The sequence below is a fragment of the Lissotriton helveticus genome, chromosome 12 (assembly GCF_964261635.1).
Source record: "Lissotriton helveticus chromosome 12, aLisHel1.1, whole genome shotgun sequence".
Taxonomy (NCBI): domain Eukaryota; kingdom Metazoa; phylum Chordata; class Amphibia; order Caudata; family Salamandridae; genus Lissotriton; species Lissotriton helveticus.
In genome coordinates this window covers 7,717,068-7,740,363 of record NC_136073.1, presented here as the reverse complement: position 1 = coordinate 7,740,363, position 23,296 = coordinate 7,717,068, and the positions used below count along the sequence as shown (strand labels likewise).

General features: G+C 50.2%; 1 protein-coding gene across 1 annotated transcript in view; it reads left to right on the top strand.

The window, feature by feature from the left end:
• GRIN3B (glutamate ionotropic receptor NMDA type subunit 3B) overlaps positions 1 to 23,296 on the top strand; it is a 115,138-nt gene that overhangs the window by 89,324 nt on the left and 2,518 nt on the right. The window contains exons 7-8 of the mRNA XM_078670534.1: positions 8,691 to 8,855; positions 9,318 to 9,379. Of these exons, the coding sequence (XP_078526660.1) occupies positions 8,691 to 8,855; positions 9,318 to 9,379 (227 nt within the window). The remainder of the gene's footprint in view (positions 1 to 8,690; positions 8,856 to 9,317; positions 9,380 to 23,296) is intronic.

Sequence of the window (23,296 nt, the reverse complement as noted above, 5' to 3'; positions counted from 1 at the left end):
CTGCGGGAGAAAAGCAGATAAATATACATTATACATATATTAGCTGGTGAGACTGAGGCTGTATCACGTGCTGAGTAGCAGTTTAGCCGACTAAACAGAATAGGAGACAAAAGGAGGAGGGCTTCTAGTTCGGCGCAGTGTTCATCAGTTTCGCTTTCACTTCCCTTTTGAAGGCAAGTGTTGGGGGAATCAGTCTTGTTTCCGCAGGAAGGGAGTTCCGGATCCTCAGTCCTGTTGGATGGGTTGGTATGGACCCCGAAGCGTGCGGCTCTGAGTGTGTGATACTGAAGTCAGAGGAAGAAGCCAGCCACCTGGGTCAGTTGTACGACCATTACTTGATGCTTAGTGACACTCTGAGTGGCATCCGTGGGAGAAGGATCGCCCAGGTAGTCACTTTGCAGGTTGGAGTTCGAGGGCTCGAGCAAAAGCCGGGGGGCTCAGCTCCACGCCACCAATAACAACCTGGGAGTGCCCTCCCTGTGGGTAATATTGCTGTTGTAAAACAGACTGGCAACACCTGTGCCGAATTCACAAGACTGTTTGCTAGGTGGAAGGTTGAGTCGCCGAGTCTGCTGTTAGACAGACTTCAAAGAATCCAGTCCGCTGCCGCCAAGCTGGCCCTTGGTTGGCCTAGAAGATCCTCTGCCTCAGCGGCATTGGCTGAGCTCCATTGGCTCCCGCTTAGGCAGAGAGTATTTTTCAAATCCCTTTACCTTGTTTTTAAAGCCCTTCATGGGCTCGGGCCTAGCTCATTGCAAGCTAAATTTGTCTGGTACACCCCAACCAGAGCACTTCGCTCAGCAACTGCGTGTTTGGTGAGAGTACCCAGATTTAAGGAAGCCAGGGCAGGGGGTAGATCCTTTGGAGTCGCTGCTGCCAAACTCTGGAACAGTCTGCCCGTGGAGATTCGTCAAACGGAGGAACTTCTCCTCTTTAGGAAACGTGTTAAAACCTGGCTGTTTCCTAAGGCTTAACCTGTTGGGAACTTCTGCTACTTCCTCTGTTCGCCACTTCTGTGGAGCCTTAGCGCCAGGATGCCTGTAAGGTGATAGTTGCGCTCTATAAATCTCCTAAATAAAATAAATAAATAAGGTTACATGAAGCATGTATATATATTTTTTTTTTGGGGGGGCGATGAGGTGATGCCATTTTTGCCCCAATGGAACGCACTGTAGTAAATGCCTGGATGTGAAACAGAACACGTGTAGAAAGGATGACCACAGAGTTTAGTCACAAAATAAGTTCTTTCTTGGTGGTATCATACTAACTTATGGAAGGTGCTTCAGATGCTACAGTGAGAACACATTGTCTATAAATTCACAAATATGAACAACTAGAGCGCTAACGTCCTGTGCTCATAGCAAGGTAGAGCTCTCCTGAACACCATCTTGCTAGAGTATGAGCGGTTGAATTTTTGACTTTCCTATGGAGTCAATGAGGTGTCAATGTAAATATGAAACCATCTGGCATAAACATGTGAGGGGTAGTATAGGTTTGCCATTTGTGGCATAATATATTTCAAAGAGGCTAAAAATAGTTAATGAGATCAATCCCTATCTGAGCTCAGCATCCCCCTGCCACGTCTGTTTACTTGCGCTGCCCTTCCTGTCGGTTGTTGAATACAGTCTTACTCTCAAACTAGTAACCGTTTGGTAGACATCAAAGATCTCTTTAAACTTCCATTTAAATGTATGGGAGCAGGTTTTCCAGGGGTGCCGTAAGCCATTTAATACAAATACATTTGTGCCCCAATTGTGCTTCCGAATGAGTTGTTGTTTTGACATTAAGTTTTAACTTTTTAGTTTTTCCCACTTCCTCTTGACTTTTAGTTGTAGCTACCCGTGTAAACTAAAGAACTGGTCACGACACTCCCGTGCCGGACTCGCTGTGATAGTGTTTATAACGCGACACTATGTACGGACTGGGACATGACACTTGTCAGATGGACCCACTGTGATACAGACCCGGTCCCCAGTGGCATAACTAACGTTTATGGGCCCTCCCTGCAATATAAACGGAGGGGCTCCAGCTCCTATCCGGAGTGCTCAGACCTGAGTACTGTGCTGAGAGGGCCCCCTGCAGCTGGGGGCCCCCCACACCACGGGGGATGCGGGGTCTTGTGTTACGCCCCTGCAGGTCCCAAGACGCTACAGGTGAACTCGGTGCAAACAAGGTATCAAGCATCGTATGCAAGATCCCACGAATGGCCCTCAGAAGAGAAGACACCACAGATGTGGCCTCCAGAGCTAAAGCCAATGCCTGGGATCCGGCCCTCAGAACATCAAGTAATGAGACGGTCAGGAATATCCAGGCGGGAACCCTACCCTTTGAAGGGGACATGCGGCTGGAGATGAATCCTTCAGTAGGGAGCCCAATATGACACTTGTTGTTCCTCGAAGAGTAAACAAAGCTACACCAGACTGGGCTTGGACTTTTGAGTAGGTTGGTACTACAAGGTGACGGGCCAAGCAGAGGAGGCACAGTAAGGACTGTCAAGGCATAGAGAGGTGGCCGGGGTGACTGGACCGTGGTGTGGGCCCATGGTAGCAGCAGTGGTTTGAAACGACTGCAGGCGTTTTCCATTGAGATTCCTTGTACGGAGAGTCGTCGCAGTGGATATCCTGATGGTCTGGACTGTGCAGGACACCCCCGTTAGAAGATGTTCTGGTCCAGGAGAGCACACAACAGATGGTACCCAGGGCACTAAGATGTAAGCTATATCACCACATAATTACAGCTACTGAGCACATCCCACGCATCTCACTGTATGCAAAGCACCACATCTGGCTATTGAGCCAGAATACAGAGGCAGCACAATCTGTCGCCGTTTGACACAAAACCAATATCTTCAATTGCTGCACGGCTCCGCGGATGGATTGTCAATGCCGTAGGACTTGCGTCAGTCGGAGGTCTTTACTGTCTCCGCCGTGGATTCATGATTGCGGCAGATTTAGCATCAGTATTGATCTCCCAAGAGGCTTCTTGCACAATCCCCGGATTAGCTGCAAAGTGTGGGTTCGAGGAGTCGCAGAGGGAGGTGTAGACCGTTCGGCGAGGAATCATTGCTGGAAGGGCGTCCAATCTACAGCTCCCTGCCTTTGTCCGAGTCATACTGTACTTTGTAGTCTATAGGTGTAAGATCCTCTCTGGTGTCCACGTCACCCTAAGAAGCGAGCGCCACCTGTGAAGCGCAGTCATTGGGTTTAGTTGAAAAATTGAGGTTGTGACGGGGTAGTGTTTTCTGCAGGCTCAGCTCAGGTTTGGCATTAATGGATCTTTGAGAAAGGTACTAGTCCTACAACATATAGTGAATTTGATAGAGACGTCTAGCTGTAGATGCCTTACATTAGAATTATCCCTAGGCGTCAGACTGGAAGCAGAAATATGTCTGTGAGCAGTACCCCTGCGCACCGGTAGGTGGCGTTGATTGGCTCAGCTTGGCATCGTCTGCGCTGGATGTGACGTGCGCAGTTCCGCACCAGTCAGCGCAGCGAGAGCTACCCCTTCAGTCAGTATTTGACTGGGCTTTTCTCAACTTTTGTCGAGAGATCTTTTTCTGGAGAGGCAGGAATGTCATCTATGAAGGCCCGGTTCAAGCCCTGAGGAACCGGTCACCGACCAATGTTGGTGATGGGCCCTCATCTTTTTTCTCCCTTTGGTGCCTCTAGCACGACCACAATGGTGAGTCCTGCCTGATATTTGAGAGGCCCGTTTCCGCTGGTGCGCCTTTGGACCCCTGCGGGTTTGGGAGGAGCCCCTGCTGGTTCCTTTGCGGTGGTTAGATCCGGACCAGCACTGGTCATACCACCTTGACCTCCCCGGCGCCGATCCCGGTGCCGATTCTCCTGGCGCTGTCCCCTTTGTGATCCCCGACTTCTACATGGAGCCAGATGGGCGTTGCCCGAAGCAGACTGGAGCCATGAATTCCATCAGAGCCTGAGCCCTATTCTTATGAGTTAGAACTCGGGGAGGATTGGGAGGGGCCACTGGACCCTGAAGAATACCAGCCCTTTGACCCCAACGTGGACGGGTGTGAGGATTTGGCAGAAGCCAGTGGGCTGGACACCTATCCGGATACTGGCATGCTTTCTCCCCCTACTGTGGCTACAGACGAGGGAGTGTTGTTTGCAATAGTGGAGACAAGGGCGGCTGAGGACGAAGACCTTAGCCCGCCCTGTCAGTCAAACAAACAACTTGACGAGAGTGCTTCAGTCCGGAGTGTCTCTCTCAAAACCGCTTCTCCCTTTAAATGACACCCTTACAGACGTCCTGCTTGGGACCTGGGGCAAGCCCAGCACAGGGTCTCCTGTGAACAGGACGATTGCCCACCCTTGCTCCAGGGGGCACCAATTTCTTCATGCAACGCCCTATCTTACAGAACTTGGTGGTCCAACCTCCACTTCTAATGGTGCATTCCCCACCACACCCCCAGGATAGGAATCCAAGAGGTTAGACACCTTCGCGAAGATGATCTTTTCTACCACCAGCCTGGCGCTGCGGTCCGTGAACACTGCATGGCTTTTGAGCTGCTATTCCCATGCTCTGTGGGATATGGTTGCGCAGGTGCTGCCGACTGTCCCGGAGGAGGCCGGACCGTCCTCTCCCAGGCTGTTCCTGATGGTAGAGATGCAGCCAGGTACACCATCTGATGTGGACTGGTACCTACGGCTCGCTGGAACGAGCAGTTTCATTGATGGTGGCCTTACGGCGCCACAGCTGGCTTTGCTGGGGATGTTCAAGCATTGCTTATGGGCATGCCCTTTGATGGCTCCCTCTCTTCGGAGACAAGGTGGGTTCAGCGCTGGCATGCTTTAAGGACAGCAGGGCTACAACAAGGTCCGTGGCCCTTTCCATGGCTTTTTGCCACCCGCCTTTCACATCTTTCCTACCCAGCCACCCCGGCGTGGAAGCTTCCAAGACTCTGCGTGGTCAAGTGCCAGAACTCATTGGTCGGGCAGCCAGAGGTCGGGACAGTCAGCTCCCTCGGCAGCCACAGTCTCCAAACCTTTATAGTTTGCCCTCCCACCATCATGGGCCGCCAGTGTGAGGCAGGATACGCCATCACCTACCCCACTGGCAGTCGATAACATCAGACCGATGGGTTGATCAAATTATCTGAAGGGCTACTCCCTCCCCTTCGTGACTACCCCTCCACCCATGTCCCCTGATTGCAACAGGCTAATGGACGACCATCTTACCTTGTTCTGCCGGGAAGTGATCGCTCTCTTGGCCAAGGGAGCCATTGAGTTGGTGCAGACGCCAGAAATGGATTGTGGTTGTTATTCCCGCTACTTACTGGTGCCCAAGAAGGACAGAGGCCTTTGTCCTATGCAGACCTGCGCGCTCTCAATTTCTTTCACAGGAAGGAGAAATTCAAAATGTTCACGCTCGTTCAAGTTCCATCTACCCTGGACCCGGGAGACTGGATGGTAATGTTGGACTTGGATATGCATACGTCCACATTGCCAACCTGCCTGCCCACAGGCGTTACCTGCGGTTCATGGTGGGCCATGACCACTTTCAGTTTGACGTGCTCCCTTTTGGCCTTACCTGCGCCCCATGGGTGTTAACGAAAGTGATGGCGGTGGTCGCAGCTCATCTGCGTAGATTGATGGGGAAATACTGGCACCCTCCCAGGAATATACTAATGAAACTCAGTAGACATAGCAGGTTGCTCAGAAACAGAGTGAAATTTATTTATTGGTACCAAAAGCATGCATCATTGCTAATTAGCAAGGAAGGAGTCAGATCTGCCACCTTAGGGGCTCTCAGGCCGCTTCTTCTCAGAGTGACAAGTTTCTAGGTCTTATATACTGTAAGAAGTGCCATTTCAGCTGAACTAGAATCAGGCACCAAGCCAAATATGGCTGACCTGGATGTGCAATGTCTGCACCATGCAAAACAGCCAGATATGGGCAGACCAGAAAGGCAGGCTCGGCACTGTGTAACATTTGCATATCATGTAGTCAGGACAAGCAAGGTGACCTGTAAGGGTGTACAGAATAGCTTGTTGAAGCTTGTCCAGTCAAGGTCAGATAGGAAGCCATTTGAGCTCCAGGCCTCATGTTAATGTGATCTTATATACTCATGAACTCTTTGGAAGTACATGCAAATGAATTTATATGGATATTCATATATATTTTGTAACATAGATCAGGGGTGACAGTCTTCCCCTATTCTTGATGACTGGCTGTTGAAGGCGGGCTCTCCCCAGGCTGTCATCTCCCATCACCAGACTAAGGGGAACGCCCTGCATTCTGTGGAAAAGTAAATTTTGCCATGTTGTATGTGCCTACGTGTTCCCCACCTTATGTTATATGTGCATGATCAATATGCATGTATTCCCCTCTGATCGATTAAAGACGCAATTACAGTTGTGTCCACCCCTAGTATGCCAGTTTCCAGTCTTCGTGAAAGCAACGAATATCAGGCCTATGTAAACCTACGTTGCCACATTTTACAGTGTGCACGTTAATTCATTGAATTGTCCCCGTTTCTAGGCCTCAAAAGGGCCCGGACTCAGATTCAGCTCCTGTCTCCTGAACCCTCTCCGAGGAGCGATACAGCCCCCACCTGTATCCCTGACCCTTAGCTTACTTTCATGCCTCGCAGTGCCCGGCTCGGCCTGGCTCTGCCTCCCAGTCTGCCAAGAGTATGTTATGATTCTAGTTATCAGTCCAGCCCTCCTTCTCTGCATTCCTAAGCTACTGAATCGCATCAATAGTTTCCGTCATGGTCTAGCCTTTATGTCTCCATGTAAGAGAAATACTGTATTAATATTCATAGAATATTCCTCGCACACGCACTATATGTAGAATTATGTATGCACCAGTCTTAATGTCTGTTAGCCTTTGCCCTGATAACTTTTGGATTCTATCAACATGTTCTCTAAACACTAGATACTAGATATGCCTGGGTACATGTCGCTCTGACACTCCAGACTTTTAGTCTCCTCTTCTAGGGCAGAAGTCATAGCCCCCAGTTCTCCCTAGTAACACTTCATTGCCAGTTTGCGCGCACCACTAGGTTAGAGGTCCCAGCTGCTCAGGTAGCCCCCTCCATGTTTCCGCCCCATTTATGACATATTCTGTTACGTTTACATCACATGTCTATGTATACGCCCTGTACACACCTCTTGTTACACCCACTTTATGCCTTATCTTTCGCGACTGCTACGAAACCACGCCCACTGCTACGCCTATTGCATTGAATGTAATGTGTTTTGTTTAACTATATATACTAATGCACTGTTATTAAAAGTTATGCGCATCATTCCCAGATCCTGCCCCCGGCAGCTGCCGGGCCCTGCCATCCCATTCCCGTACAGGCTGTCCTGTTCCAGTCCTTTATGCTTGATTAAAGCCTGTATACTCTAGCTACCTCGTATCTTGACTCTTATTTATTGAGCTAACCGTTTATTGATTATTGTCAAAAATAGTACTGGTAAGTAATTATTTATTTACCACAATTCGCTGGGTTTCACTATCAACATACCGAAGTCACACCTGACTCCCTCTCAAACGCTCCCTTTCACCTGAGCTGCTCTGGACACAGTGCAGTTTCGGGCTTATCCTCCCAAATGGCGAGTCCAGGATATTTGAACTATGATGCTGATGTTTTAGCCTTTCCCCTGAATTTTGGTGAGACTCACTCTGAGGCTGCTGGTTCTCATTGCCTTCTGCATCCAGCACAAACTAGGCCACCACACAGAGCCGATCTACGTCACTTACTGGCGTGCAGGGGTAATGCCCACAGAAAAATGTCCGGATCCAGTCTAATGCCTGGGGATAATGCTCAGGTAAGCAATCTGCAGATAGTCTCTACCATATAAGACGTTACCAAAGATAAGAAACTTGTCCAACAGGTCCCAGAACAGTACTCGAGGGAGTTATAGAGAGAATGCTTAGCTTGGGCTCAAGGTGCGCGGTGCATGTACCTGACCTGCTCAGCACGCGACCCAATGTGTGTTGGAAGACTCCAGGTACAGGTGAGGGGGCGGGACAGTATTTTCCCTCATTGCACCGGTGTGAAGTATGAGTGAGAGGGGGAGACCCCTTCCTCCTCTGAATCCATAAGACAGGGGTCCCCACACAAGGGTCTGGGGCACATAGCAAGAAGGATGGATACTGGGCAATTCAATCTAGCATGGAGGCAATGGGAGGAACAGGAGATTGGTAGCACTCCAGGTGATTGATTGCTGGTCATGTGATTGGCAGTGGTTTCGGTGATTGATAGCGGGTCCAAGGGATTGATAGTTGGTCATGTGATTGGCTGTGGTGTAGGTGATTGGTAGATGTCTAGGTGATTGATAGATGTCCAAGTGATTGATAGTTGGTCATGTGATTGGCAGTGGTGTAGGTGATTGATAGATGTCCAAGTGATTGATAGTTGGTCATGTGATTGGCAGTGGTGTAGGTGATTGATTGCAGTCCAGGTGATTGACAGCAGATTGAGTGATAGACGGTGTCCATCCTTGAACGTGACATGAATGGTCGCTCCAATAAACACGACTGCTCTGTGTTGATGGTATTGCGTCCACACCCATCAGTGTCATTCGTGGACCTGGAGAGTGAGTAAACGCCCCATCTCTGATCCACGTCAGTCCACGCCTCGAGTCGTGAATGCCTGTGCCCCCATCCCTGCCACTATGAACACGCGAGCGCTGACACAGGTCTCTCTTCCACCCACAGACGCTCCAGATGGGAATCTACCACTTCTCCGGCCTCTTTGTCCTGCTCTGCATTGGCTTCGGGGGGGCCCTGCTCACCTCCCTGGGGGAGCACACCTTCTTCCACCTCATCCTCCCCCGCATGAAGAAGAAGAAGCGGTTCAAGTACTGGCTTCATACCAGTCAGGTGAGTCCATGACACCCTCTCTCGCCTCCCCACATCCCTAGCCGGGCACAAGCTCGCGTGGGTCGCTGCACAGGTGCGACCTGTGTTTCCTTCATGCAGCCAGGTTCACTGCACAGTCGTGTCACTTCCATTGGTTTGTACTGTATGCACAGCTGCATCCGGGCTAAGGGGACCTGGTCTGGGATGCTGATGTGGGTGAGTGGTAGTCTGTGGACATAAGTTTAGCCACTGAGAGAGAGAGAGAGAGAGAACATCCAATCCTGGGCCTTCCCTGCAGCTTATTTCTTTATATACCAGTACTTTGGGAAGTATTTAATTACAAGTGGACAGAGCCCCACGGTTAAGCTCTTTTTAAGTGGGACATGCATGCTACCCGTGTCGTTGGTTTGCAGTGGGGTCTGCGCGCGGTCGGGACCCCCTCGGAGCATTTCCTGACTCCTCTCTGCCTTTTTGTTTTCATAGAAAATCCACTGGGCCTTGAATGACTGCTTTGAAGACCTTCCGAAAGTGGTCCCGCAGGAGAGGTAAGTGCGCCTCTGTACGTAGAGAACTTCACATCTGCATTTAATCCGTGTGGACGAACGACTGTTTTCATGCACATCCACCCGGCTCCTCCAGGGGCCGGGGCGGCCCGGGCAGACATTTTATTTTAGTGTAGGCCTGTGCCCCAGGGGTACCACAGCTGTGACAGACGCGTGGCTGAGACTCACTGTCGGATTTTGCAAATTCTGCCAGTGATCCGTCAGTTCTGGCCCCGCAGTGGTTCTTGGGTGCAGCAGGTACGCCGACACGTGTTTCGCTTCGCTGGGACATGATTGGTTACACATTACAGACCAAAAAGAATGAACTTGAACCTGCTGATGGTGGTATTTTTCTCTTTCCAAAGAAGGTGTGAGTAACCCCCGTGGCCCCAGACCCGCCTGCTCTTCGTTGCAGAGTCTGCCTTGCCCCATAGACTCACTGCCTCCCCCCCTCGTGCTCTGGGGTCCACAGCTCAGCAACGAGCTGCTTTGATATTTTATTCTGTTTTCTTATTGATTTCATGCCTTATTGAAGCGCCGAAGTCCACGCCAGCGCCTCTCGGAGCTCTCAGGGCCCCCCTGTCTCTCTCGCCCCCTCCCTCCTCCCCTCAGTACTTATCTCAAGGCGCACAGGAAGACTCTGGATTTGTGCGCGCCTTGATATTCCTTGGCGCTATAATCCCGCAGCCGGCACTCCCCAGAATGCATCTCTGCCCTTTCAGGTGGCCCCCTCCATCCTTGGCCTGAGCGGCTCATTTTCATATCAAAGAGGCGAAGAAGTGGCGATAACCAGCCCTCCTCATTCACTGACCCAAGGCCCCAATAGCTGCGCTCGCAGCGCCCCCTTCAGAGCCCCGCGGGCAGTGAGCCGTGGATGTGGAGGAGGCTCGTGTTTTATTCCACTCTCAGTCGCCACAGGACTGCGGACCCCGGGGGAGTGATTCTGGGTCTGTCTGTCTGCAGAGGACAGAGCGCAAGGGACCGGCCTGGCCGTCACCAGGACCCCCGCCCGCTAGACTCACAACTCGTGTACACACCCCCCCCCCCCCCCCCCTGTCACCACTCGGTGCAGCCCCAGGGCCCCAGCAGACCGACAGACGCCAGGGGCCACAGCGTGGAGTCCAAGGTGGCGATGGACAGACAGAGCTCCGACGGACAAACCACTCACCCCCAGGGCAGGACTGCGGCTCCAGGTAGGACTGTGAACTTTACCATCACACACATATAATATGCGACTGGGACACTTATAATATGGGACTAGTCTACTTATAATAGGACACTTACAATATGGGACTGGGACACTTATAATAGGACACTTATAATATGGGACTGGGACTAGTCTACTTATAATATGGGACTGGGACACTTATAATATGCTACTAGAATTGGGACACTTATAATATGGGACTAGTCTACTTATAATAGGACACTTATAATATGGGACTAGTCTACTTATAATAGGACACTTACAATATGGGACTGGGACACTTTTATAATATGGGACTAGTCTACTTACAATATGGGACTGGGACACTTATAATATGGGACTAGTCTACTTATAATAGGACACTTACAATATGGGACTGGGACACTTTTATAATATGGGACTAGTCTACTTACAATATGGGACTGGGACACTTATAATATGGGACTGGGACACTTATAATATGGGACTAGTCTACTTATAATATGGGACTAGTCTACTTACAATATGGGACTGGGACACTTATAATATGGGACTAGTCTACTTATAATAGGACACTTACAATATGGGACTAGTCTACTTATAATATGGGACTGGGACACTTACAATATGGGACTAGTCTACTTATAATATGGGACTGGGACACTTATAATATGGGACTAGGACACTTATAATAGGACACTTATAATATGGGACTAGTCTACTTATAATATGGGACTGGGACACTTATAATATGGGACTAGTCTACTTATAATAGGACACTTATAATATGGGACTGGGACACTTATAATAGGACACTTATAATATGGGACTGGGACACTTATAATATGGGACTAGTCTACTTACAATATGGGACTGGGACACTTATAATATGGGACTGGGACACTTATAATAGGACACTTATAATATGGGACTGGGACACTTATAATATGGGACTAGTCTACTTATAATAGGACACTTATAATATGGGACTAGTCTACTTATAATAGGACACTTATAATATGGGACTAGTCTACTTATAATGGGACACTTATAATATGGGACTGGGACACTTTTATAATATGGGACTAGTCTACTTACAATATGGGACTGGGACACTTATAATATGGGACTAGTCTACTTATAATAGGACACTTATAATATGGGACTAGGACACTTATAATATGGGACTAGTCTACTTACAATATGGGACTGGGACACTTATAATATGGGACTGGGACACTTATAATAGGACACTTATAATATGGGACTGGGACACTTATAATAGGACACTTATAATATGGGACTGGGACACTTATAATAGGACACTTATAATATGGGACTGGGACACTTATAATATGGGACTAGTCTACTTATAATATGGGACTGGGACACTTATAATATGGGACTAGTCTACTTATAATATGGGACTGGGACACTTATAATATGGGACTAGTCTACTTATAATATGGGACTGGGACACTTATAATATGGGACTAGTCTACTTATAATAGGACACTTATAATATGGGACTAGTCTACTTATAATAGGACACTTATAATATGGGACTAGTCTACTTATAATAGGACACTTATAATATGGGACTAGTCTACTTATAATAGGACACTTATAATATGGGACTAGTCTACTTATAATAGGACACTTATAATATGGGACTAGTCTACTTATAATGGGACACTTATAATATGGGACTGGGACACTTATGGGACTAGTCTACTTATAATAGGACACTTATAATATGGGACTAGTCTACTTACAATATGGGACTGGGACACTTATAATATGCTACTAGAATTGGGACACTTATAATATGGGACTGGGACACTTATAATATGGGACTAGTCTACTTATAATAGGACACTTACAATATGGGACTAGTCTACTTATAATAGGACACTTACAATATGGGACTAGTCTACTTATAATATGGGACTGGGACACTTATAATATGCTACTAGAATTACGACACAAGTGTATAAAGCCCAACCTGAAAAGGTCCTCGCAGAACGGGGAGGACAGGCGAGCGCTAAGGAATCTGCAGCTACACTGTCTCTACCAGATACATTGTTACTGAAAGTAAGTAAGTTGTTCATCTGATAGAGACTTCTAGCTTTAGAATAGATAACAAAGCCATATCCTTAGGGGAGGTGGGTCTGTGACTGAATCCCATGGGAACGTGACCGTCAACAAGGTGACGAAACACGGTGGGGACCGCAAGCCAGTGCAGCCACACCAGACCATGAAGCTCAGAAAAGAGCGGAAAACATTGGGAGGCAAAGGCACCATAAGCCACCCAAAAACAGCATGAAAACCCCTGTATGTAAACTGGATGAGAGAAAGAAAACACATACCAGATATATCGGTGTGAAAGGGAAAGTTCATGACTTCGCAAAGAAGTGGACCTGAACCTAGGGTCTGATGGATCCGGCGTGCCGACCATAAGTAAACCTAGAGAGAAGCCAACTGGTATGATAGAGTTAGCGCATACCATTCCAGTATGCACAACAGTGGACAGAAGCACTGTTGAAACATGCACTAGCTAAAATACGACTGACAGCATTGGCAGGACGCCAATCCATGGGAAGAAAGTGCCGGTAGTACTAGAAACAGTACATAGTCTGTCTGTCACAAGACGTGTAAGGGCTGACGGCAACCAGCAGAAGCGCCCAAAACAGGACTACAGTAAGAACGATAGTCAAGTGGAGAACTTGAAGATACATAAGCATACCGTGTGGACCCTAGAACCACCCCTCACCCAGGAAGAGATGTAGCTAGGCACGAAAGTGGAAACAGTGAGGACCAACCTAAGGGTCCAGGGACCCAAGAAGCGAATACGCTGAAGAGAACACTTCCCTTGAGAGAGTCACAGTATGAACCCAAAGTAGAAGTGTGGAAACACCTGTGCGGAAGCAGAAGGGAATGTGGAAAAACTCCTGTTGGGAAGGTGGCCAGCAAACGAGGCCATAAGACAATGTACAGAAGAGACGTACATAGTAAATCCGCTACCTTGAAAGAATCCCAGTAAGGGCTGACCATAGAAGCAGCAACGCAACCACCATATGACAACAAATATACCAGGGTGCACCCAAGTTTGCGCACAATGGCTTTTGTCCCTGGTGCAAAAACGAGGACAGGGCATCCGCTGAGAAGGAACTGCACCTGAACTGAAGATAACACGGGCCCGAGAGACAGTGGCCTTCAAAAGAAGAGCAGCCATCATAGACGAGGATCACTGCAAGGCTGAAAAAACAAAAAGACCTCTTCGAGGCAGAGGCCGCATGGCAAGGAACCCATACCGAGGCATATACGCAACACAGACAACCGGAGCCAATTGCTACCAAAGTGCAATAGAGCGATGCTAACGTCAGGATCGCAGCAGGAAAACAAAAAAAAAACAGGACAGCCTGACCCACAGAAGGATGTCTGTGAGGAAGACTCCACTGAGATGGCGGAACAACCATTTACACTATCCGGGTACTATGCAAGAACCCAGGACATTTTTGAAAATCAAACCAACAAGGCAACACCGCCTATGCGGAAGAAAAAGATACTACAAGGCAGAAAGTCATGCCGCAACAGTAACGGTAGCCCAGACAAGAGGCGGGAGACCACCGAATCTGTGAGGCGGTCAAAAATGTCCACGCCATTGAATGGCAGATCTCCAAGAACATCCCGAACAGTGTCTGGGAAACGACTATAGTGCAGCCGTGCTTGGCAGCGCAAAGCCACAGACCGAGCAAGAGCCCGTCCAACTGAGTCAATTGCAAGGGAAGATTGGAGGGAAAACTGCGCCATTCCCCTGCTATCAAGTTCAAGCAGAAAGCGAAGTAATTCTGCCCGCGGCCCTTCTGGAACAGAAGGAAGAAGGTTCTCGACCGAGTCCCAAAGGCCAGAGGATGCGCGTGCAAGCCGTATTTAAATGCGCGGATGCCAGCACTGGCAGAGATGAAAAGCTGGCGACCACATGTGTCCAATCACCTAGACTCCCTGGTGGGAGGTAACAATAGCAAAGCGGAGGAAGACTGCAAGTCAAAAGGCGCCTGAACAACTAGTCCCTGAGCTCTAGGGTGAAGGGACAGGCAGAGAGGATCACCCACAGCAGGACGGTGTCAACTAGCAATGGCCGATCTACAGGGTCACCAGAGAAGGGCCTCGCCCCTGTGCCAAGCATGATGTCAAATAAAGGTCCCCCAAGGGGCAGCAAAGGCTCCACCTCAATAGGCTCCATGTGGAGAAGATCCAGTAAAGGATCAGAAGGCAGGGAAACCACAGGGTGCTGAAATTGAAGAATAGCTGCCGCCCTGTGAATAGCCTGTGCATAGGCAGCCCTATCCTCAGTCGCCATCCGGGGAGGCAACAATAAACCATCAGTAGGAGACTAACCCATCCACTAGACAACAGAAGTGGAGGAGCCAGAGGCTGATCAGAAGGCCAGGCCACACTGGGTAACTGCACCATGAACTGAAACAACCTCATATCTGGGGAGTCCAGAGGAACGTCAACCTCTTGCAAAAGAGGAGGCGTGGACGTTGGCACTGGCATCAGCCAACGGCGAGTCGGAGTCGTCTCAACCACCTCCAGAGGGGATTCGGCCTGGGCGCCTTCCAACGTCGATCCCTCCGCAAAATGCAGGGAGGAAAGACATCCACAGGGCGTGGAGCCCGGCGCCGCCTCCGATGTCAGCGCAGGAAGCCGCGCAGGAAGCTGCGCTGGGCTATTCAGTGACTGAAGGGGTGGACTTGGAGGCCCTCTGGGCTGTGTCCCGTTGGTGTATCGGCGCCGAGGACACATCCGCCGGCGAGGACCCGACAAGAGTGCCTTCCACCTCTGTGGGACCCGAAGGCGCACCAGGGAGCGGGGGTGACCTAAAGTAAGAGTGGAGCGCTTTGGAATAAGCCTCCATTTGGGCCCAAGCCGCTCCAACTCCCGGAAAGGGAGGGTACGGCGGAGGCGACTGACAGACGCCCGTGCCTGGCAGGGCGCCAGTCGCACAGGTATGATAGGAAGACCTCCGCATCTTACGCTTGTGCTTACCCGCCTCTGAACAACGTCTGCAGGAACCGGCATAATCCCGAGAGAAAGAGCGGTGACGCGAAGGGGCACAACCAGACAGCCGTGCAGCCAGCAATTTCATACGACGCTCCCTCAAGGACTTCGGTTTCATTTGTTCACAGGTGTCGCACTCTCTGGAGTTGTGGTGCACTCCAAGGCATCACATACAGATGGTGTGCAGGACTCACGAGCCTCAAAGCCCTGAGGCATTGCACCCTGTTCCGTGATGCCGAAGGCGTTGAGAAGGCCTGAAAAACAGGCCAAGGAACCGCTGGTTTTACAGGATCCGCGTTGGGACGCGGAAAAGAAGAAAACTGACGTCAGCGCGCCGGGGCATATATGGCTCCGCTGACGTCAAGTCTGTGGACAACGTCAGAGCGGAGCCGTGCGGCACCGCCCCTGGCACACAGAGGTGCTGCTGCGGAAAATTTTCCGGATCCAGTCTGACGCCTGGGAATATTCTAAGTTAAGGAATCTGTGGCTAGATGTCTATCAGATGTTAAGTATACGAGCCACTACCAGCAGCAAAATGCATAAACCTAGAACAGTTAGCATTGTTACAATACCATAGAATGTGAAGGGGGATGTCATATACATAAAGTGGAATAAGGACTATACGGCCTAACCACCCTCCCCTCGGTAAGTTTAGAGGATCTCCGGCCTTTGTCAGCAGAACCCATACCTTAGAGCCTAGATGGTAGCTTTACATCATAGGAACGGCATCGCTCTTATCCAAGGAAAGGTTTCCCTTCAAGTGTGTGTGAACAGCGTGCATCCCCGGAATATCAAAGCACGAGCTTTCCAGCAGTGCAGCTGTGTGCACCATGTTTTGTCTAGATGCTAGGGACCGACCATAACAGAATAACAAGGGGCATGTTTATCAGCCTTGCACATCATGTTCAAACTTAACTCCAGGAACAGCAGAGAACGCAGAAAGCAGACCGTTCTCATGTGAAAGGCACAGAGAGTCTTTCAAAATAAAGTCATGTAGCAACATGTGCAAAAGCAGAATCATGGCAGCAGAGCTCATGCTAACTTAGCAATGTCGAGAATGACCCTAACAGCCATTTAACACTTATAATATGCTACTAGAACTAGTCTAGTAACTTACCTTCAGTGATGCCTTACCTGGTAGAGACATGATCTAGCCACAGATTCCTTACCTTAGAATATCAGACTGGATCCAAAAGATTCTCCAATGAACATCATCCTGCTTTTCATCCGCAGCAGCACAACCACCTCCGTACTATGATATCACTTACCTTCCCCACACAGAGTCATGAAGTGTTCAGAACTACTAGGGCGTTGAAAGGGATTAGCCCTCTCCACAGTGCAGGAAGGATGGGAGTGTTAGTAAGGAATCTACGTCTAGATTCTGTCTCTCACAGATAAGACATTACCAAAGGTAGGTAACTGGTTCGTCTGAAAGAGACTTTACCTGCAGGTTCCTTACCTTAGAATACCCAAGCAATACCATCTCTAGAGGTTCGCCCTGAAAGTCCTGCTGGACAAAGCAGACAAAAAGGCTGTGCCAGCAGTAAGGCTTGTTAAACGTGGGCATGGAGGCCCACGTTGCTGCCTGACCAATGTTAAGGACTGGAACTCCACGTTGCAACGCTGTGTTCGCCGTCTTAGCTCTGGTGGAATCTCCTTAAGCCTTCAGGAGCTTGCTATTTGGCCAGAGCGTAGCAAAGTTGGATGCAGAGGCCGACCCATCATGAGATAGTCCTCTGCTGTACCACACAACTTTCTTTGATCCCACTAAGAGTTGGACGTACACCCAGAACTCTTGTGTGGTCAAGGTAGAAAGACAATACTCTTTTTGGCTCCAAGCGGTGGAGTCGCTCCTCTCCTTTAGAAGATGCGGTGGAGCATAGAAAGTGGGTGAAGTGACTGATTGCCCCACATGGAATGTAGTCGCCACTGTTAGTAAATAAGGGCCTAGTGCAAAGCATCAACTTATATGGGAAGAAGGTCAGGTAAGGAGGCTTGAAAGACAGAGCTTGCAACTTGCTCACTCTCCTAGCATGTTATTGCCCCTTACTAAAGGCTGTTTTGATGGTAAGTAGCCAGAGGGGGGCAGTTTTGCAGAGGCTCAAACGGAGCACACATCAGAAAGGCGAGAACCAAAATGAAGGTCCCACTGAGGCATGATAAAAAGGGCAGGTGGAAACATATGTACAAGCTGCTTAAGAAAGAAATTTACATCTGGGAATTTAAAGGAAGAGGGTTGGTTCGGCAGCCTCAAAAAGGGAGACAGGGCAGAAAAGTAACCCTTGAGAGTGCCGAGAGCAGAGCCTGGCTGGGCAAGGGTCAAAATCAAGAGAAGGACCTGAGAGAGGAAAGCATTAAGAAGATCAGTAGATCTTTCTGTACAATATTTTAAAATTTTGTGCCACAGACAGGCATACACAGTCTTCGTAGAGGGGCGCTTAGCTGCCAAAACAACATTACAGACTTCAGGAGGAAGGTCGGATGCTGCCAACTGCCACCACTCAAAATCCATATTAGAAGGCATAGCGTTCACAGGTTCAATTGAAGTACCCTCCCCTGCTGCTGCAACAGAAGATCCTCCAGAAGGAGCAGCCTCATCGGAGGATCAATGCTCAGTTGGAGAAGCTAGAGATACCAGACTCTCCACGCCCAGTCCAGAGTCATAAGACTTGGGCCTGGTCGTTCCTGATCTTGAGCACTCTGGACAGGAGTGGTATGGGCAGAAAGGCGTACAGAAGGCCGGAGGTTCACTCAAGACTAAATGAGTTACCGAGTGTGAGAAGTTGGCCTGGTAGGGGATGTTTCCAATTCTGGAACCACCTACTACCTGACCAAACAATCCCCTTATGGTGTCTGGTTGTAAGTCAACCTTATTAGACAAGCTATCCTAGGGGTAGCATGGACTAAGCAGCCTAAAGGCTTAACTTAAGAGGTCGTGTTAAGCGAGCTGTTTTACCACATACAATCCTGTAATACCAAATGAAAGGACACCACACAAGTATATATTATAAAAATATATGTGTTTATTACTAAAAACAATCCCCAGTATTCTTTATGAATAAAGGGGCACAAGCGTTAAATCAAAAGCACTGTTTAAACATACAAGTTGCACAATTATGGATGAGGGCGGGGGGCCACTCAAACCATATACTAAACAAGTGGTATAAGAGAGGCCACTCGAACAGTGGTTGGGCCTAGGGAATCGCTGGGAGCAGTCAGGACAAGCAATGCTGAAGTCGGGAATGGCCCTCGGGATTCGGGAGATGTGCAGAAAGCGCACGCATGCACCAATGTTAACCAATGGTGCGTAAAAGTCAAATAGTTAAAGTTTAAGGACACTTCCGCTGAACCTAGAGGAACAAAACTTAACACACAGACCCTAGAGGTGTGCACCAGTGTGGGAACACCGGCGGAGCAAAGTTACCTCACCCACAGGAAGTGGGTGCACAGGGTCGAAGTGGCGTCGGGTTTTGACACGCAGGCTCTTGGTGCTTGAAGCTGAAAGGGCTGCAGGCAGGGTGAAGACGAAGTGTCCGGTGGAGTCCAAGGGTGGACTCAAGTTGTAGAGTACCTGAAAGCAGAGGGGACAGAGTCTGGGTCACTCAGCAGTGACCAGGGTGGAACCAGGACGGAACCAGGCAATGTCGGGCGCAATCAGGTGGTCGTCGAGGCGCTTCTCTTCGCTGTCACGTGGGCTCTGGGGCATCTGCGACGTCCAGGAGCAGGTCACGATCTGTCCCACGCAGGCTCTCACCGTCGGTGCAGTCGGCTTCCGGTTTGGAGCAAACAAGCCTTGGTAAGAGCAATCCACGCGGGATTGGAAGATGGCGTCTCACTCGGACCAGGAAGGTCAGAGTCGGGGCTCCCTTTCAGGGGAGCTGGTGTGGATCTGGAGCAACCAGAATCACGAGTCTTCTTTTGTAGTTCGTCGGCACAGGGACCACAAGCCAGCTGGCAAGTGACCGGGCCAACGCGTTGAGCCAAATCGTGCCAAAGGGCCCCACGCAGCACTCGTCGAGTGTGGAGGGCTGAACTTCGGCTCAGGAGTAGCTCAGGGTGGGGGGCTTCTCAAACCCCGGTGTACAGCTTCGAGGGTCACTCGTGGGCTGCACGGTCAGCGTCTCGTGGTCACTTCAAGATGGCGTGCCCCACGCTTCCGGTCGCCTCCACGGGTCTCAGCTTTGCAGGGACTGTGGATCGGGCTGTTAGAAGCTGGGCAGGCTTGATCTCGTCGATCTCAGTCGCTCGAGTTCCGGCGGGAACTGCAACCAAGTAGACGTCGAGGGCTGGATGGTGCCTGCTGCTGCAGGGTGGTCACTCCTTGACCACAAGGGAGATTCTTCGGGCTTCCACGTTGAGATGGAGGGCGAAGGGTCCAGAATATCGTTTCAAATGTTTCTTCCAGGAAATCTGATGTGCATTGGCACTGCTCCCACTCTTATTCGAATCTGGTGGGCGTGATTACCTGCTAGGTCCCCTCCTATGGGTGGGACCCAGGAAGTGGGTGGATACACCCCCTTCCTTTGATCCAGGCCGCCCTGGCACGAGGGCTGGAGTGCCCCAGAACCGGTTTGGCCGGATTATGCAAGGGGCAGCCTTGTGCGCCCCAGGCAGTGTCTGGTTTCTTTCAAACCTCCCTGCTACAATACACTATCTCCTGTCTGGAGGGCGGTGACACCCTCCTGTGACAGGAAACCCTTTGTCCAGGACCCCCTTGACTGGGTTTCGGTCAGCTCCAGGGGTCCAGACATTTGTCTGTGGCAGAGGCATCCATTTTGTGGATCTTAAGGCCTTTGGAGAAATCAACCGCATTACAGTGAAGTAACATGTCTTACCCCTCTAGAGGGGTGGAATGCCATCCCCGTCGCCAGAACTGGCGAGGGGATGGTATTCCAAAGCGTATGACACCTTACACGACATGTTTTGATAAAGCCAAACCAAAGTTGCTAAATAACCGCGAGGATTATAAGGCACTTAATAGTATATGGTATGGCCTTATCCTGAAACAGCTTAGGGATTTGTTCCCGACGGCTGCAGACAGGCTCAGCTCATGCTAGAGCTCCATCTCACATAAAACCATGCACCCAGCCTCCAGGATTGGTGAGGCCTGTCTATAGGAGTGGCTCACAGGTTTACATGTGTCCAGATATAGGTTTAGACATAGGTATACTATATCTAAGCAAGGGGTGTGTACACCACCTTACCCCAGCTGAGTGATCAGCCAGTTGTGTCAATTTAAGAACCAGCCAGGGGTGGCAAAAGTTATGCTGCAGCCCCTGGTAGGCCTTAGTGGCCCCTATGCCCTGTGCACCTATAGTGCATTCTACAGGGGCTGACAAGGAGTCCATTTCCAATTGGTATGTACCTAGGGTACATGGAATCCATTTTACAGAGAGAGCAGATGGCCTGGGGCCCTGATTAGCAGGGAACCAGGTCAACTAAGTCAAAAAACCAGCTAAACACAGGCAAAAAATCTGGGGTAACCATAGTCAGGTAGCCACCTTCCTACACCGAGTGATAGCCACCTTGTAAACTCCAGCGCACAGAACTGCTGACATTACGCATTCTCGGAGGTGGCGAACAGATCTAACTAAGGCTCTCCCCACTGCTGAAAGAGACGTTGCTCCACCTTCGGATGGAGATGCCACTTGTCACTAGGCATCTGCAGCTGAGTTTGTCAGCCCTGGCATTCAGAGAGCCTGCCAGGTGTTGACCCACCAGGGATATGCCCTGCTGTTCCAGCCACGTCCAGAGACGCAGGACATATCGATGAAGGGTCCATGACCCCACCCTGGCCTGTTTGTTAAAGTAACGCATGATAGTGTTGTCCATGAACACAGGCACTGGCCTTCCCTTGATAAAGGCTAGAACGGCTTTTAATGCCAGCTGGATAGCTCAGAGCTCCAACAGACCCAATCGCAGTTCCGCTAAGGGGAGGGAGTAGCCCCTTCGGACTATTTGAAAAACTCAGCAGTCTGATGTTATTGACCTCCAGTGGGACAGGTGATAAGAGTATCTTGCCCCCCACTGGGTGCCCATGATGGTGAGAGGCCAAGCTAAAGGGGATTGGAGGCTGCGGCTGCCAGGAGGTGAACTGGTCCCATCTCTGGCTGCCGGACCCACCGGTACTGCATCCTCGGCCACGCAGAGGCTGGAAGCCTGGGGGCCGTGGTGGCTGGGTGTGTAAAGATGCGGTGGAAAGCCCCTTCCATGGCCATGTCTCCTTTAAGATAGAAGCCAACAAAGGGCATGTCCATAAACAATGCTTGGACATCCTCAGAAAAGCCAGTTGTCCTCAGCCAAGCAAGGCCACAGCCGAAGAAACTGCTCTATCCAGCAAGTCGGTCGTATGCAGTTCTGAAGAGATTGTGAACTTGGCTGCATCTCTACTGCCGGCATTGGCTTGGGAAAGTGTGGGCCAGGCCTCCTCCAGGACCATGGCCAGCATTGGCACCACCAAATCCCAAAGAAGATGGGAGCAACTGCCCAAAAAGCATGCAAAGATCACAGACTGCAGCCGGACTGGTGGAAGAAAACATTTTCTTCCGCAAAGTCTCCAGCCTCTTGAATTCTCTATCAGGTGGAGTGGTAGGAAATGTGCCAGGATTTACATGATAGGTGGAAGCTTGGACCACAAAGCTCTCAGGTATAGGGTGTTGTGTGAGGAAATTAGTGTCCCAGGTGCAGTGTGGTGGCGGCAGGTAATAGTCCTGTTCACAGAATCCATTGTGCAGGGTTTGGACCAAGTCCCAAGCAGGACGTTAATGAGGGCTTCATTAAATGGGAGAAGCGGTTCTGAGGGGGTCACCCCCAGCTGAAGGACCAACACCAAGAAGTCAGTCTGGACTTCCACTGAGGGTAGAGGCTGAGGTCCAGGACTTCAGCCACCCTTCTCACCACCTTAGCAAATGAGGCTCCCTCCTCCGTAGCCACAGTAGGAGGAGAAACCATGCCAGTATCCGGAGAGGTCTGAAATCTGTTAGTGTCAGCCAAATTCTTACACCAGTCCAGTTTCCAGTAGCTCCCTCTTCCATGGGTCCCAGCCCATAGGAACAGGGCTCTGGCTCCATACTATGGAGAGGATACTGGCCTCGGGTGAAGGTCCCGTACTGGAGGATGAGAATGGAGATGGCACTGGCCTCGGGTGAAGGTCGAGGATGTACAACCGATGCTGGGTTGAGTCCATCTGTGGAAATGCCAGACTGGAGAAAGGGAGAGGAATGCAAGTGGGGGGCCCTTCTCGAACCCGCAGGGCCCAAAGGCACACCAGCAGGAACAGGCTGCCCAAATATGAGGTGCATGTCCTCCTAGAACTCATGGCGGGGGTCACTACAGCACCCAGAAATTTGGGGAGGCCGAGATCCTGCCCAGGTGCAACTGCAGATGACTGACAGATGGGGTAAAGTAAAAAACTTCTTTTTACGGTGGGGGGGGGGGGGGGGGGGGGCAGTTCACACGAAGACATCTTAGACAAAGATCTTTGGCTCCAGACTAATCCCGAGACCTTCCTCTCGAAGCGGACTATCTCCCGATGGATCATGCTATACATTAAGAACGACACATTGCCAAGAAGCTACCCCCTGAAGGTTTGCGTGCTCATCCCACCAGAGCTAAGGCTGCGACCACTGTGCTAGCACGTGGAGTTACGGTCCTGGAGATCTGCTAGGCAG